We start from the raw sequence: 16,433 nt of genomic DNA, 5'->3' as shown, positions 1-16,433 counted from the left end.
GTCCAACCATTTTCAGCTTATTTCTGCTCTGGCTCAGTCAAGTTTGCTTGAGGCCACCCAGCTACTGTCAATCACACAGTTTCATAAATATATATGACCATAAATATAAATAACTCCTGTATTTCAGAGACAAGGGACAAATGAAAACAAATGATTGCATGAATATTCATCTACATTTTTAATGTTAATTTAAGAAAGGCATGCAAATTCCACCAGTGTTCTTTGTCTTTCTTAATTTACGGGGGCGGGGAGCTGTAACCTCGCTGACTTTTGCTTGGGGGGGGGGTAGCTTGTTTGCTCCTTAAGTTCTTCTCCTTCATGTCAACTCTTACAATACCTTCCACCTCCTACGAAGGGCTGCTGCGTGTTCTGGGCAACCTCCGGCTCATGGTCCGAGCTATACTATCCACGGCTCTGCTCATCCCCCAACCAAGGTCCTTTTTGGAGGTCAGACCCTCAATGTTGCCGCTGTACCAAATGACCCAGCCCGCCATGGAAAAGAGTATCAACAGAGCTCCGGAGTACACCAGCAGGTCCCCAAAGTCTTGACCTTTGATCTCTAGTTGCACAAAAATACCCACAAGCAGGGAGGAGACACCCAACAGGTCCATAAGTACGGCAAACACCAGCGCCAGCTTGCATTGGGACAAGCCTTCATATCTGGGTGCCATGATTGTACTGAAAGAGAAGGGAACCAGTCAGTGAATTAAGTCAGTGGTGATTCATCAAGCCCTGGAAAAATAGATTACTCAATTTACAGATTGAGAAATTCTTTTTGGTTTCAATAGACATACTGAACTTTACAGATAGAAGCACGGGGAACTGTATGTAAACAAAAAGTAGCAAATCCATTGAGATTTCTACTGATTACTAAGATACTCTCAAAAAGACACACATAAAAACAAAAATACTATTTTAAAAAACTGCAATGAAATTAATAAAAATGCCTGCAAGACAAACAAATTGTGCCGTATTTACTCAGGATACTCTTTAAATCAACTTTGTTATTCTCAAAGGAGGAGCTTAAACTCAATCCATCAGCAGTTCATGTGTAATCATTATCATAATAATATATATATATTATAAAGTTAGAAAAGGGTCATCAACAGGAAAGAATAAGAATCAAAGATGGCTATGCTCACAAATTTGAAAAGAATTCCAGATTGTAGTCACACAGTTGTGGCATTAAAAAGACTCTTAGATTTTTTTTTAAATTGAACACTTTCAAACATTTATGATAAATGAAAAATATACCTTCAGTTAGAATCCGTATTAAAGAGTTAGAGACGAAGCCAGAGTAGAAACCGTCCGTTTCTAACCTTTCCGGGTTGGTTGCAAAGGAGGACAGAGACACCTGACACAGTCACACCTGTCTGACCGGTCTGACTGTTTTCCAGCAGCCTTTTTTTCCTCTCCAAAACTTTATTCAATCTAAATACGAAAAAGAAAAAGTTTAAATACAACCGATGCTTTTTTTTCTTCAGAAAATTCGTCTCAATACTTAAATGTTGACAGAACTAAACACAATATACAAAATATTTCATATATTTTTACGTCCTAAAAATAGAGAACAAAACAACATTTCAATCTTCCGCAAATTGTTAAGGTGCGAACATAATTTATTTATCACATATCAAAATTGTTTTTTGGGGAGCAGGAAATTACGTCATTTATTACATTGTTGAAAAAATAAAACGGCAGTAATTGTTATTGTTAGCTTGTTAGCTCGCTGGCGAGCGCGTGAAATGGAGCTATGACTGTGTAATAACGTCGTACTACATGTGCATGGTTAGGTTATTACAAACCTAAAGTGGTATGTACAATTTTATTTTTGAAAAATACAGTAATAGTTTTGAATTTTTAATAACGACACAATGAAACACAACCGAGTCGGTTTTGTTGTTGTTATTTTTATTTTTAATAAGACTTGTGGTTATTGTGATAGTTATGCTAACATGACATGAAGAAGCTAACGGCTAATTTGTCATCCAAGGCTAGTGAGCATCATGTAACGCATGATCATCATCATGCAGAGTATTTTTTAAACTAGTTCAACAGTTAATACTTATAGGAAAAAACTGTCTTGTTTCTTTGAAAATTCGATATCCCTGATGTAAAACATTACCTTTTTTTTCTTTTCTAATTTTGAATAAAATAAAAATATCGAATATATGAACACAGCTAAAGTGCATCTTTGTCATGCGCTTTGATTTTCTTGACGTGTATTTTTACATTGATTGCAGGTTTTATGAGCTAAATGGAGGACGGAGGAAGTGATGCAGCCCCTACATCCAAGAGCCAGGCAGGCTCAGCACACCTGCAGAGTACGTTTCTGATTGCTCCCTGTAAAAAGCCTTTTCCTGTGTTTAAACTGCCCACAGCAAGTAATCACATGCTTATTTTCTTTTCTCAGCTCCAAAAAATGAGGACGCCTTTGAAATTGCTATTCCATATGAGGAAAACAACTTTGATCAGCAGGGATTTTTCAATCAGAGTGATCAGAATTTTAATGGTAAAAGATCAGTACTGTAAATTACTTTTCGCTCGTGATTTCTCTTTCCTAATTGTATTGTCTTTTTGTGCCTAGAGTCACCGTCAAATCCTGGTCCATCTCCAGCCACCAACTCATACATGATGATAACTAACTTGCGAACCCAACTCCAGATCTCCCTGGAGAAAAACTCTTGGCTGCAAAAAAGAATAGAAGATTTGGAGGAGGAGAGGGACTTCCTGCGTTGCCAGCTGGACCGCTTCATCTTTTCTACAAAGAGCCAGGGACAAGAGCAGTGCCGGAGCCAGTATAGTAATGGTGAGGAGAGGGACATGACTGACTATCAGTGCTTTGACAAGAAACTTGCATGGAAATTTAATGTTACCATTTTTTGTTCTCTCTCTACAGGCTATGAATCTAGACGATTTAACTGGAAGTTAAGAAGAGAGGGATATCGCCCCAGTGGTAAAAAACAAAGAAAAAAAGAAAAGAAAAAAGTCTTACACAATATTGATTTATTTAAAAAAAAAGCTGTAACATAGATTGCTATATTTGTGTATGTGTTACATCTTAACCTGTAAACTCTCCGCTACATAACAGTTTTTCCTTTTTTCTCTATTGAACAACAAAAAACAGAGTCGTCACATTTCCCTCAACGTCAGTTTATGCCTCGAAGGTCAGGTCCTGCTGCTATGTTGTCCTCCAAAAGCCATGTTTCTAGTCCAATAAGCACTCAACTGGCCTCCATGAATGTGTTATTCAACTCTGCACAATCGCAGTCTCTTCTACAAGGCCACAGTGCTTCCGGTACCACAGCCAGTACTACAGCCAGTACTACAGCCAGTACCACAGCCAGTACCACAGCCAGTGGCAGCGCTGCGCGATCGTCTGTGAACGACATAAACGCACACAATGGTCCAGGTAATACAAAATTAAACCTATTAACTTGGTCTTTTTAGATGTTTTACAAGGATTTTCTCTTGTCAGATTCCCTCTCGTTTATTGGAGAGTCAGACGAATACCTGGAACCGGACGGCTACATGGAGGAAGAGGAATTAATACCAGGGGAAGATGTTTTGTCAGACACAATAAACCCCAGCCAGCATCAGCTGAAGATACGACAGATCTTCCGAGTTCCAAGAGAACGCCAGAGGGGTAAAAGAAAGGATCAAAAAGATTCTGCAATAAGACTCAAAGAGTTTACAGTTTTAAGTCTTAACTGTTGCAAGCTAAAAGATATATTTTTCTTCTTCAGTGAAAGATGTTGCTGGAGTGCTGTTTCGCTATAAGAAGATTCTCCTTACGTACCAGCATCTCAAGAATATGTCCAAAGCCTTCCAGATCCATGGAGTTGACCGCAACACAGTGGCTTCTACCACCCCCATTGCTGAGCTGCTTCTAGTTGCTCCAGAGAAAGTGGCTGAGGTTGGAGAGTTTGACCCATCCAAAGAGAAGCTGCTGGACTATGCCAGGCGCTGCTACATAGCTCTGGATGAAGAGACACTGAGCAGAGTGCAAGCCTTAAAAAAGAACAACCTTCTTCTGCCCATTTCCTACAGATTCAGACAATGAAAAAAAGCAAGGCAGATGTAAAGAAGAGCTCAGTAAGAAACGTGTGCTGCTGTGCACGTGTGATTATAAACTGCTGCTGTGATGCTGTTCTTTCCAAACACGGAAAATATGACCTAAAAGTTTGATCAAGTTCATCGTCACTCTACTGACACATGCCTGCTGTTAAAAAGAAGCAATGACTTGAACATACGACATTCTACATCTCCATTTTGTCTTAACTTTAAGACTCACCCAGAGGAAAATTATGTTTTTGTTGAATATAACATGTTCTAGTGGCAATTTTTTGAATGATGAAGGACATATATTGAGACAATGAAGCTTAAAATTGAATTTCTGAGTACTTCTTTATTTAGATTGTTGTGAATCAGGAGCAGACAAAAAAATGCAGTTTGAAAAGAATGTATTTGTTACATAGAAAATATGCTGGGCACTTTATTCTGATGCACTCACTTGGAGACAAATAAATTCATGTAAGTCTCCGTTTTCCTGGTCTGAGCTGGCATCAGGCTCAAAACTGTACGGCTGGATTTTTCTTTAAAGTAATATGACAACCAACAGACTTTTCTTTTGTTTTTATTTTTTTGGCTGGGACGTAAAAGAATTTCGACATTGATCATTAGTTCCACTTTAGGTATACCCAGTAATTTATGTACATTGACAAACTGGATTGCAATAGATGGCACATTGTATGCTTAAAATACATTGCATTGTGGTAATTGCATATTTTGTATAATGTGAATCTCGGCATTGACACTATTTATTACTGTTTCAGGTATTTGTAAGACTTGTGTGACTTTTGGCTGGCTGTGAACATTTGTTGTCATCGTACAAACAACTTTACAGTTAGAAAAACAGCAAAACAGATGGAATTGACTCACAAAGAACATATTTCTTCTTTCTGATGCTCCACAACACATGCATGCTTTGCAGCCTATCCAGTTCTTGCCTTAATTTGTGATTAGAAAATAAACCATATGGTATTATGAAGATTGAATGGAATATACATAAGCAGTATTAAGATATCTGGAAACAAAATAAACTTTGGCTTTTCTTCGTCAATTTGGCCTCAGTGAATCGTCCTTCACCATCTAACCCTGTCCTCTGCATCTTCCTCACTCACATCAACCACTTGGTTGTCCTCCTACAGCCACAAGCCTTCCTCTGGACCCCTTCTGGTAGCTTTAACCTTAGCATTCTTTTATCAACATGATCATTGAATGTGTCCAAACCATCTCAATCTGCTTCCTTGCATTTATCTCCAAACCATCTAGCATTAGCTGTTCATCTACTGGACTCATTCCTGACCCCATCAATTTCCTCTTTGCTACTTCCATCTCTGGCTCCTGGCAGAATCACTGTCTCTAAACTGACATGTCTCCTCTCACCACAATCTTCTACACATTTCTGCTTGTGATTGTATGATCAAAAGTCAAAGTTATTTTCGTCTGGAAATGGTGGTATATGACCCAATATGAACCATAGCAGAAACTTGAAAATGTAATAAATCGTGACAAAAACCCATTGGAAACTCTAAAATGTGACAGAGCAGAGCAGATGACCCAACAGTAAAGAACTAAAAACTAAACATTCAAAAGCCAACTGAAGACAGCTGTGGATCTTCAGCCTGAACCTGATGCTACAGACAGGAGAAAATAGGTCAAAACAGAACCTGACAAGAACTAAGTAAATGTCACAAAAAGCCCAAAACACACAATGGTATGCAAGAAAATAAACAGCCCTGTCCTGTCTGCTGATGAAGATATGGGTGCAAACTGCACACTGCAGTCCTTTGTGCAGAATTTTCTGTCACTCTGCATCCCATATAAGACAGTGATACCAGGCGGCAGCACGCCGTTCACAACAAAAAAAAAAGGCAGAAAAGTTGTTTTCCTTGCGTTTCCTTCAATAATGAAGTTTAGGTGTTTGCCTTGGAGGGAGCTACTGCTGATATTTTTTGATGAGAAGTTGGCAATAGACACATCGTCACCTGTATGTAAAAAGACAACAAAATAGGAATTGCAAAGCACTGACAGCTTATTATTTGACATTTATGAAATGTTGTTGGTAAAGGAGTGAATACGTTTAATTTACTATAACGCCAAAACGACCAACTGCCATCACAGCAGACAACACTCACACAGGATGGCAGCAAAAAATGATCAATCCATCATTACAGTTCAATGTGACGAAACACTTTGAATTATGCAAAGACATGTGACCATACAGCGTGGCAGAATGTTCTAAAAATGTTCCCTTTGGATTATTTTGATGTGGAAAAACATTAGTGGGATGAACTTTATGAAAATAAAATGTGAATGGATTTTCCATTAATTCTTGTTTACTTGTTTGTTTGTTTTTACACTTGATTATCTTGCAAGAAATAGAAGGAATCTGGAAAACTTCACCTGCACCGTTCAGTCTCCAGGTGTTTATCTCTAAGTATCACTGGTTGAATTTTTGGCTAAAGATGTCCTCGATCGAGTTTAGGCCAGTGAATCGGATCAACTCAGATCATTCAAAATGAACCAATATTAACTATGAATCATATCAGCAAACATGAATTATGATATGAATAAACACCATGAATCGTTACATCCCTACTAGAAAGACGAACTCTAAGAAATTAATATTTTGCATAACAGGGCCTGATAGAGCTCATCTAAACATGATCTGTCCTGCCTGTCTGTGTGTAAAAAATGGGCTATTGCTTGATGAACCGTAAATCATTCAAAGTATACAGCAGGATGCTGACAATTCTTCTGAATCTATCCGCAGTGCTTAGGGCTGAGTTTTGTGTTGATCTTTCTTAAGGATCTATCACTAAAATCCAGTTTGTAGTTGTTTAATTAAATTGTGTAAATGACCGTTGATTGAAACACAAAAGCTTTAAGCATAACATTTAAAATCTACAGTAAGTTTTGGATATTTAACTATATTAACATGTATTTTTAACTGAAACACGTCGTTTTTAAGTTCATACATTTAGAAATATTCTCCCAATAACCATTACAGAGAAAGTCACATGCAGGTGTTCTGTTGTTTTAATCAGAATTCAATCACAGAATTGTCTCCATGCAGCTCCAAACACAAGCCAGAACCACACGACGTTCTTCTACCGGAAACGCAGCGTTCATCAACTTCCGATGTCACGGGGTATCTGGGAGTCGGAGCAAAAAAGCGGGCACAACAAAATCTTTGCTGTTTTTGTAGACTTAAAACAGCAGAAGGCGTAAAGATTTGGATTATTGCGTCACATAAACACATATTGTGGGCCTGTGACTAAGCTGGATTCGCTTTGGGCTTCGAAAATAGTCTCATTTATTCGGATTTCGTAGCCTAGCTAGCAGCTGAGCCTCCTCGGCGGTGTGGAGCAGCAGGCCTTTCTTCTGGACTTTGCTACAAGCTAGTTAGCTGGCGTTAGCGGGCTAACTTAAGCGAGCACGTTTTTCCTTTTTCCGTATTTGTATGTGTTACATTTGAGCAAATACCACGTCACTAATGTGTGTGATACCACCTATCGTTTGATAGGTTTGTTTTTGAGCCGTGTTTTTGCTAACCGAGGTTAACTTTCCGAAGCGCTATCATTGAAGCGCTTGAATCTCAAAGTGCTCACTTTCTTGCTAGCTTAAGCTAGCCTCCGCCAACCGAACAACGCAGTCTTCGAAAGCGTAGTAGGTTTCTATCCAGAGATGTCGGATTTCGACGAATTTGAAAGACAACTGTCTGAGAACCATCAAGGTAAATGGACTAGTTACACAATTAACAATGATTGCAAAAGAGGTACATGTCATTTTTATCTCTATGGTTAGCACGTCGCGGACGTGTCTGTTTAACTGGCCTATGATCAAATAGCCTCTAAATGTACAACGCAGCTTTACAAGTTTATCGATGTTTTCCTGTAATCTGGCTTTCGGTACTGTTGTATAATGCTATTAACATTAAAATGTTTTCAATTTTGTATTATCTTGAACTCCATCGTGGTATTATTATGGCATGTCCGATTCATGTGGCGTGTAATAATATTTAAGCGGTGCTTTCTGTCATTGAATTATCATTCAGCCGCTCGTGCTCGATAGTTCCTTTTTACAAGTTCAACTGTTTATCTTTATACATTCTCTACTGCAGTTTTTGCAATAGTCCTTTCAGTTTCATATTGTGTTTATGCTACTGATACAAATTCTTGCTTCTTTAATATAGCTGGTTTCCTGTACTCTCCTCTTTTATCTTCCTTTTTTTCCCACCTATCTGCAGATGCATCGTCTTGTAGCATGATTAACATAAAAATGTACTTTTAAGAGAAATAACCTCATTTATGCACATTTTCCTTCTACTTGATTACTACTTGATTTATCTTTTCACTTTGTGTTCATACCTGTAAGACCATTTATGAAAATTAAAATTAAACATCGAGAACATGTCTAAATTCAGCTCGCTTTAATTTGCTTTTATGAACAATATTTCTGGGGTTATGTTTTTTAAGAAGATTTTTGTTTTAATGAAAAACACTTTATACTTTTATACTTCATAGTTACTGAGCACCGCTCTTTTGCCACAGAAAGGGACAAAGAAAACCGGCACCATCGTCGTTCTTCATCCCGCAGCCGCAGCAGAGAGAGGAAGAAGAGGAGCAGGGATGGCGGGGAAAGACGCAGCAGGGACCGCCGTGGGGACAGTAAGGAGCGGAGACACCGGCGCAAGTCAGTACATCTACACCAATCCTCCTGTTTAAAAACAAGCTGTTATGTGTAAAATCTCTTATCAACTGTCCAGCAATAACATGGCAACGTTAAGTCTCTTTATTAACTTTATTGTAATGTCTGCAGTCTACATGCATCATTACATTGTTCACACAAATGCACCAGTTATGTATGTTTGTTCTGATGAGCTTTTGATTTCATTTGATTTATTCGTTTTTTTTTCCCTACTTCTTTTGAAATTAGAAGAGAATTCTCACTTGTTTGTTTTGAAGTGCATTGATATTCAAGTGTGACTGGAAATGCAGTGTTTTTTATTTTATTTATGAATCATAACTCAAAAAGTTTGTTTGATTCATATAAGAAATCTAAATCTCTTCCTCCAATTTGTCATTTCAGCTCGCCACCCGCCTACCCTCAAGAAAATACTGCAAGGTAACAGAAAACTTAACACAAAGCTGGCAGTTGCAGAAACTGTACATTGACACTCCTATCACTTTAAAGACAATTTACACATGTTCAAGTAATTTGTTTTTGGGTATTGTCCATTTTTCTGTCTTTTTTGTCACTTTTACTATGTTGAAATCGATGCAACCTTCTTTAAAAAAAAGTTCATTTTCTCCTAATGTTTATTTTTTTTTCTTCCCTCTTACAGCCGATCTCCCCATCGTGAAAAGAAGAAGAAGATCAAGAAGTATTGGGATGTTCCTCCTCCTGGTTTTGAGCATATCACTCCCATGCAGTACAAAGCCATGCAAGGTAACTCTTATCTGTTTCCAGTGTATTTAATTCACAAATGTGTACACATAACATGCTAAAGGCCTGTTCACACCGGGACGAATTTCGCCGGCGATTTTCGCCGACGTTTAACGCCTCGTGACTAAACAAAGGGCACGAAAAAACGTGCACGCGTTAAAGCGTAAAAAAAAAAACGCCTCGGGTTCGTTTTTTTTTCGACGCGACGCGTCGCGTCGAAATCTACTCGACCAATGAGAATGGCACTTTTGCTCACGTGTCTGGAGCTTCTGAAGTTACAGTAAAACACAACTTGGGGGCGCTCAAACACAAAACTGCCTTGCTGAGCACACATACCAGCGAAGAAGATAGACGCCAAGTAGCGTCTACACAGCCGCGAAGCAATAATGACGGACATTCTAAAATATCCCCGAACCAAGCACCAGTTGGAGCTACTGGTGCTTGAAATATTCATGTTTTCTTTGTTTGATTCTGACAAGCGTGTAAATACTTGCTCTCTTCTTCTGAGTGAAAAGCGACTTTAAGAAGCGTAAAGTTGCGCAGCGCCACCTTGTGTACAGGAGTATTTCTGTTTTACATTAAGCGCCATCTAATGTCAGGGAATGAAATTGCATGTTCACTCCACTCATCGTCAGCGAAAATCGCCTGGGTGTGAACACAAAAAACGTGGCGAAAAACGCTGGCGAATAACGCCTGGCGAATATTCGTCCCGGTGTGTACGGGCCTTAAAGTGTGTCATCTCTGTGCAGCCGCAGGCCAGATTCCAGCCACAGCTCTCCTGCCAACCATGACTCCAGATGGACTGGCTGTTACTCCCACTCCTGTGCCTGTAGTGGGGAGCCAGATGACCCGGCAGGCCCGCCGGCTTTATGTGGGTAACATCCCCTTTGGTATCACAGAGGTAAGCCATGGAAAAAATAGCGGAATGTTTCCAAACTAAATTCACATTCAAACCAAAAATGAGTGTTTAAATCTTATCTCTCTCTGTTTAGGAGTCCATGATGGATTTCTTCAATGCTCAAATGCGCTTGGGTGGTCTCACCCAAGCCCCTGGCAACCCTGTTCTTGCAGTACAGATCAACCAGGATAAGAATTTTGCCTTTCTTGAGGTTAGAAATGAGCCCTTGATACTTTCAACTATGCCTCTACACACTCTTTTAATTGCACGCTTGCGTATCTCATTGACGTTGGTTTCTTTGCAGTTTCGTTCAGTTGATGAAACTACACAGGCAATGGCCTTTGATGGCATCATCTTTCAAGGCCAGAGTCTGAAAATCCGTCGTCCACACGATTACCAGCCCTTGCCTGGCATGAGCGAGAACCCCAGTGTCTATGTGCCTGGTACACAGACAATTAATGGTTTTTAACTCTAAATTTTTGTGGCAAAATTTCAAAATTATCACAAAGTTACTCCTTGAGAGTTTACTTTTTGTGAATTTTGATTGCCCTTGTTTTTGCTATTATGGATCGTCTAGGTGTGGTGTCGACTGTGGTACCAGACTCGGCTCATAAGCTCTTCATTGGGGGTTTGCCCAACTACCTGAATGATGACCAGGTCGGTGTGTCTCATTTTTGGAAGAAACAGTTCTTACACTAGTTTTTTTTAAAAAAATAATGGTATTAATAGAAGGATTGTTGCTTTTCTTAGCTGTAATGTAAAAGTAAATAGTTTGTCTAAAATGTTGGTGTATTGTGTTTTAGGTGAAGGAGCTGTTGACATCATTCGGGCCTCTGAAGGCCTTCAATCTGGTAAAAGACAGCGCCACAGGCCTCTCCAAAGGATACGCTTTTTGCGAATACGTTGACGTCAACTTGAATGACCAGGTAGAAAGTCTCCACAGAAAATTGTCCCCTCGCTTGCTCTGAATTGCCCGCTTAAGCTCTGATGTTGTTGTAGGCTATTGCTGGCCTGAATGGCATGCAGCTTGGAGACAAGAAGCTGCTGGTGCAGAGAGCCAGTGTGGGATCCAAGAACGCTACTCTGGTGAGGATCCAGCTGCTCTGCCGAGCAGATTTTTTTAACTTTAACAGTTTTTTACTGCTTATTTTAATATTTTTTTAACGTGTTACCTGAATGAACATCAAATATATTTCAGCGTTTTCTTTGTTTTAAATTAAATCCAACATTTCACGTAAACCTTTGCTTCGTATTTCAGACAAGTATAAACCAGACCCCAGTGACGCTGCAGGTACCAGGTCTGAACAGCTCCGTGACTCAGATGGGGGGCCTCCCCACTGAGGTGCTATGTCTGATGAACATGGTGGCCCCTGAAGAGCTCCTGGACGATGAGGAGTATGAGGAGATCGTGGAAGACGTGAGGGAGGAGTGTGGCAAGTATGGCCAGGTGAAGAGCATTGAGATCCCCCGTCCTGTGGACGGCCTGGAAGTTCCTGGAACCGGCAAGGTAAGCAGTCGCTCAAAAGAAACATCTTTGAAACAGTCGTGTGCCCCCATCTTCACATTTCTTTTGTTTCTATTGTTTTGACAGATCTTTGTGGAATTCACGTCGGTTTTCGACGCCCAAAAGGCCATGCAGGGGCTCACAGGGAGGAAGTTTGCCAATAGGGTGGTGGTGACCAAATACTGCGATCCAGATGCTTATCACCGCCGGGACTTCTGGTAGAGAAGGCATTGAGAAGAGGAGCAGGGGGTGGGGAGGGAGGTAAGGGGACGTCATGTGTATTACCCGTTTCGAAAGCAGCCCTGAAATTGATTTGTTGGAACAACATTTCTTGTAGATCTTGGATTATTCATCCCTTTGAAAAACGGCTTTGGTAATATCCGGATTATTATTTGAGATCTATGGGATGTGTCCAGCAGTAAAATGTTTGATCTGGAGGAGGAGGTTCCAGTTTAAATGAAATGCATAGATCCGGATGGTAGTCATGTAACCGGGTGGGGAGGGAAGATTTCTCAGAAACGTGTGTATTACTTTGGCCAGGAGGGAGCTGATTTTTTTTCTTTTTTATACTTTGAGACAAGGATGTCATTGAGGGTGGGGGGTGGGGGGCAACTCTTTAGGGTTTGTATTTAAATGGAGGTAGCCTGTTTTAAGAACGTTAGGGAGCTGCTGTAGAAAAAGTACTGGATGATTCAGGCCAAGAAGGATGTGGAACAAAACCTAAAAAACAGAAGTGTGTGTTTCTGAAAGGAAGATGTAGGGGAGATGAAGAGGAAGAGGATTTTCATTCGACCGCCTAATGTAGATGCACCGTGGCCGTAACGCCATCCTCAGTTTGCTCATCATTTGACAGTTTTTGTCAGAGAGGCTTTTCTGTTTTAGACTATTTCCTTCTTTTTATGCTTTCATCTTTTACGCTGCCCCCTCCAGGACGGTTGTCGTTTGCCTGGACCTGTTCTGAATGGTGTCATTTTTCAAATACTGTGCGTCGCTTCTTCACTGATGTGAGCTGTGATATCATGTGTCCAATAAGCTTAAGTACATTATTTTTCCTCCTTAGCTTTAAATTTACCCATCCAGTTCATTTCTGAACACCTCCTTAACAGGTCAAAGTCTCATCCAGGACCCAGTACAAACACGAAAAACATTGGAGAAAGTAGAATCGATAATGGTGGGGAGAAATCTCCTCACCAGCGAGCCTTAACCTTCATGTTGATTCGCCTGTGAAGGAAATTTGGCTTGCCCCCTTTTTTCCACTCGCGGTCTGTAAGTTCAGTCTTTATTTTCAGTGTGTGTTTGTGTGTGTGCAACGCCTCACTTCTTTGACAAGACCAATAAACACGTAACTAACATCCACGTCTCATGTTGTTTTGCAGTTTTTTTTTTATGCCAACACAGAGGAGTTACTTTTAAAAACCGGTCTTTTATGATAAAAAAAAAAGAAAATAAACGGCTCAAATTTAGCTGGAGGTATTTTACAAATTTACTATTGCTTTCATTGGTGTTGAAAGTTGATCTACAAGTAAATCTAGGATGTCTTCTGTCAGCAGGATTAAGCTGTAGACTATAGCCTGCATGTCTCCCATCTCCCTTATCATCTTCCTTTAAATCTGAGGACCACACCTTCACATTGAATGGGCTCGTGACGACAGTAAGCTTCTTATTTGAAACTTTAGTCATTACGCTGTCAGTTATAACCCATTTGAGATGTTACTTTGCTCTCTGAAATTCTGCTCTTTCTGTGTCTGTCTTTAAAAAAAAACGTTTTTATTTCAGTGGGGAAAAAATTAAAATGTGATTTCTGAAATGATTTAACCGAAAAGCCACATTTAGTTTAAGGCAAAAGCAAGTCGTTCATTTGTCCAATATGTTTCCAAATGTTGATTAAAAACTGAATTTACATGTTGCTGTATTTCCTTTTTTTTTTCCTCTTTATGCACTCACCAACCTGCGACCGTTGTAGATTTGTTTAATCCTATGGGGTCCAGATGACCCGATCCTTACATTGACGTGTTCTCCCTACCTACATGACAAAGGTGGATAAAGATGGAGAGGATTTCATGTAATCCATGGACACCAGTGAAGATCACAAATTGAAGAAAAAAGGTTCAGCGCACTGTCTAGTGGGTCTAGATGACCCAACTCCCAATGTTAAAGTGCCTAGGATAGCACAAGGGGTAGATGGGATTTGTCAGTTTCTTTATAAAACGCTGCAGTGACTGATAATGTCCAGGTGGTGGAGCTATTTTACAAACTGCAGGTATGATGTGACTATAGCTGCAGTATTTATTAAACTACATTGGAAATATACACATTTTTAAAAGCAAATTAATATCAGTAAATATTTAGAATTTACAAATGGCGTCAAACAAAACACTAGAACGAAAATATGAATTTAGGTGTTTTAGTGTTTATTAGTGTTCCTATCATGTATTGTTTCCTATTTAAACTAAATCAGTGAAACGTGTGAGTCTCAGGAACGTCAACGGCGGTTTTCTATTTAGACAAATAAAAGGCTGTGGATTGTGACAAAAACCAAGCGGGAATGGGGCTAAATCCTCAAAGAATCATTGGCCACTTTAATTGAAGTCCAACAGGTCAGTGGTGTTGAGAAACTGTCTGAACTTGTCTCAGTAATGCTCTGTGGTACAATCCACTGCTTTCCATTTGTAACAAAACAAAATCAAAAATCGAATTGGGTGTTTTTCATTCAGCTATTTTGTCATTAATTATTACATTGTTGTTATACAGTTACTCTATAATTTATTGTAATTCCAAATCTCTGAATTTGATCTATATTTCTAATTGAATTTCAAATTTAAACCTGGAACGAAACAGGAACCTACCTTGCCCTTCACCCTTCACGAGCAGAAATAAGCGCCATCAATCCCCCTGACCCTACTCCATATGCAAGGGGTTCTGATGATGGATGAACGGGAACAGAAGCGAAATACATTAAATTAAAAATACACTTTCCCCTTTCAAGCTATAGAACCACCTCTGATATGTTCTTATTTTTCCTTTTCATTTGAAAAATTCATATGTCAACAGTTTGAATCCTATTTAATGGGATTTTTGGATGGACGTCATCTTTTTTCTCCTCTCGCTACTAGCCTTTGAGCCTCTTCCAACAAAACAACTTATTTATCGGCTTGTCATGGAAACTGCCTTGAGTCATTCAATGCGTTGAAGGCTGGCGATGCAGCACTTTCTGCATTCCCCGAGGACAAATTGTCATAGCTGAAACTGTGGCATCAGAGTCCCCAGAGCAAACATAAAATACCGGATGGTAAAGATCAGCACAATGTGGTCGCCTATCATGAGGGTTATTATATGTTATTACATTCTGCCCCCTCCCCAGCACCACGAACACCTCCACCTCCCTCCCTCACTGCCTGATACTGCATAAGCGTTGCTTGCCGCTTGTCTCCCTCTAGTGGTGAATGTGAGAATGCACTGATGATCATTGGCATTCAGAGCAGAGCCTCCCCATTGATCTTCATTCAGAAAGATAGAACACTGCAGCAGTGGGAGTGCAAGACCAGAGCAGGATGGATGCAGGATTTATGCACACATTGTGCTATTATTTAACGCACACAGGGGCCGAAACATTAAAAGAGCATAAAATTCCAATGAACAATAACATATTTTTAGAACAAAAGGATGCCATATTGATGATGGCTGCGTGGTTTTAATCACAGAACATGTCGTGATGCGCAAAACCCAGCATGCCTTTGAACAGCTTCAGACTCAGGTCCTTACATAACACATGGCCTCACTGTCACCATCTCATGGCTTACTGGCATATTTGCATGAAGATTCTGAAATATTTGCAATGTGCAACACTTATGAAAATGTTAATAATGATACTAAGAACCCATCAGATTGTGAAGTCTTTAGGCTGTGCTGATGTTTCTGCACAATCTTGACAGTCATAGATTTTTTATAGGTTAGATAAATGAGTTTCTTTTTACATCCAATGTACATTAAAATCCCACTCCGGTCATCTTTTGGTCTATTTTAAAATGTTCCCAGTGGTCTTTGGGTTATGATTAGCTGTTTTTAGCCAAAGTAAAAAAAAAAAAGTGGTTTTCTAGAACATAGTTTCTGCAGAGCGACAGGAGTTCATTCGTAGTATTTATTTCTTTATCTGCTCCTGTTTAATGATTTGAATAAAAAATTGTTTAGAAATGCAATTTTAAGCGTAATTTTCTTTCTATTTGTCAGAAAAGTTTCCCCAAAAGCCAAAACATGATTTTTGATCAAAATGGGTCTTTAAACATGGTGTTTTTGTGTAGTTGAAAGAATAATAAACCCACCAGGGGTCCTTTATGAAGTCAAACTATAAGTCATACTGAGTAACAAGGAAGTATTTAAAAAGAATTGTTTGCACACTAACAAGGACAGCCTCCAAATGTGGGAACGGCTTCTTTTCAATTTTCTGATTTTACTGTTTAGACCTCCAGAACTGACTTCTAAAAAAAATTAAAGACACAATAAAAAACAAAAATTTATTTA

The 16,433-nt window shown here is 39.4% G+C and overlaps 2 protein-coding genes and 1 long non-coding RNA gene across 9 annotated transcripts; 2 read left to right on the top strand and 1 right to left on the bottom strand.

Annotated features, from left to right (window-relative positions):
• Positions 1-154: 154 nt before the first annotated feature.
• Positions 155-1,647, bottom strand: LOC101166001 (uncharacterized). The gene is made up of 2 exons (XR_910263.4): positions 1,255-1,647; positions 155-678 (listed from the first exon to the last, which is right to left on the bottom strand). It is a non-coding gene; the product is annotated as an uncharacterized LOC101166001 (long non-coding RNA).
• On the top strand, positions 1,586-5,122 carry LOC101165758 (coiled-coil domain-containing protein 106). The gene is made up of 8 exons (XM_011485389.4): positions 1,586-1,813; positions 2,244-2,324; positions 2,414-2,512; positions 2,588-2,809; positions 2,900-2,956; positions 3,128-3,412; positions 3,479-3,646; positions 3,747-5,122. Exons 2-8 carry the CDS (start codon positions 2,258-2,260, stop codon positions 4,061-4,063), a joined length of 1,215 nt encoding a protein of 404 aa, XP_011483691.1. The 5' UTR covers positions 1,586-1,813; positions 2,244-2,257; the 3' UTR covers positions 4,064-5,122.
• Positions 5,123-7,172: 2,050 nt separating this feature from the next.
• u2af2a (U2 small nuclear RNA auxiliary factor 2a) lies at positions 7,173-13,817 on the top strand. 7 transcript variants are annotated; one of them, XM_011485388.4, is made up of 12 exons: positions 7,173-7,801; positions 8,619-8,760; positions 9,157-9,192; positions 9,413-9,516; positions 10,263-10,414; positions 10,506-10,622; positions 10,716-10,854; positions 10,989-11,068; positions 11,215-11,337; positions 11,411-11,497; positions 11,670-11,918; positions 12,003-13,817. In XM_011485388.4, exons 1-12 carry the CDS (start codon positions 7,753-7,755, stop codon positions 12,135-12,137), a joined length of 1,413 nt encoding a protein of 470 aa, XP_011483690.1. In that variant the 5' UTR covers positions 7,173-7,752; the 3' UTR covers positions 12,138-13,817. The 7 variants fall into 7 exon arrangements, with proteins under 7 accessions (XP_011483690.1, XP_078788856.1, XP_011483689.1 ...); XM_078932730.1 differs by having other exon boundaries at positions 7,181-7,801; positions 10,716-10,872; XM_011485387.4 differs by having other exon boundaries at positions 7,181-7,801; positions 10,716-10,872; positions 10,980-11,068.
• Positions 13,818-16,433: the final 2,616 nt, after the last annotated feature.

This window comes from Oryzias latipes, chromosome 16 (genome assembly GCF_053564925.1).
Source record: "Oryzias latipes strain Hd-rR chromosome 16, Olatipes_Hd-rR_3.1".
Lineage (NCBI taxonomy): Eukaryota > Metazoa > Chordata > Actinopteri > Beloniformes > Adrianichthyidae > Oryzias > Oryzias latipes.
This window is presented reverse-complemented; position numbering and strand designations above follow the sequence as displayed.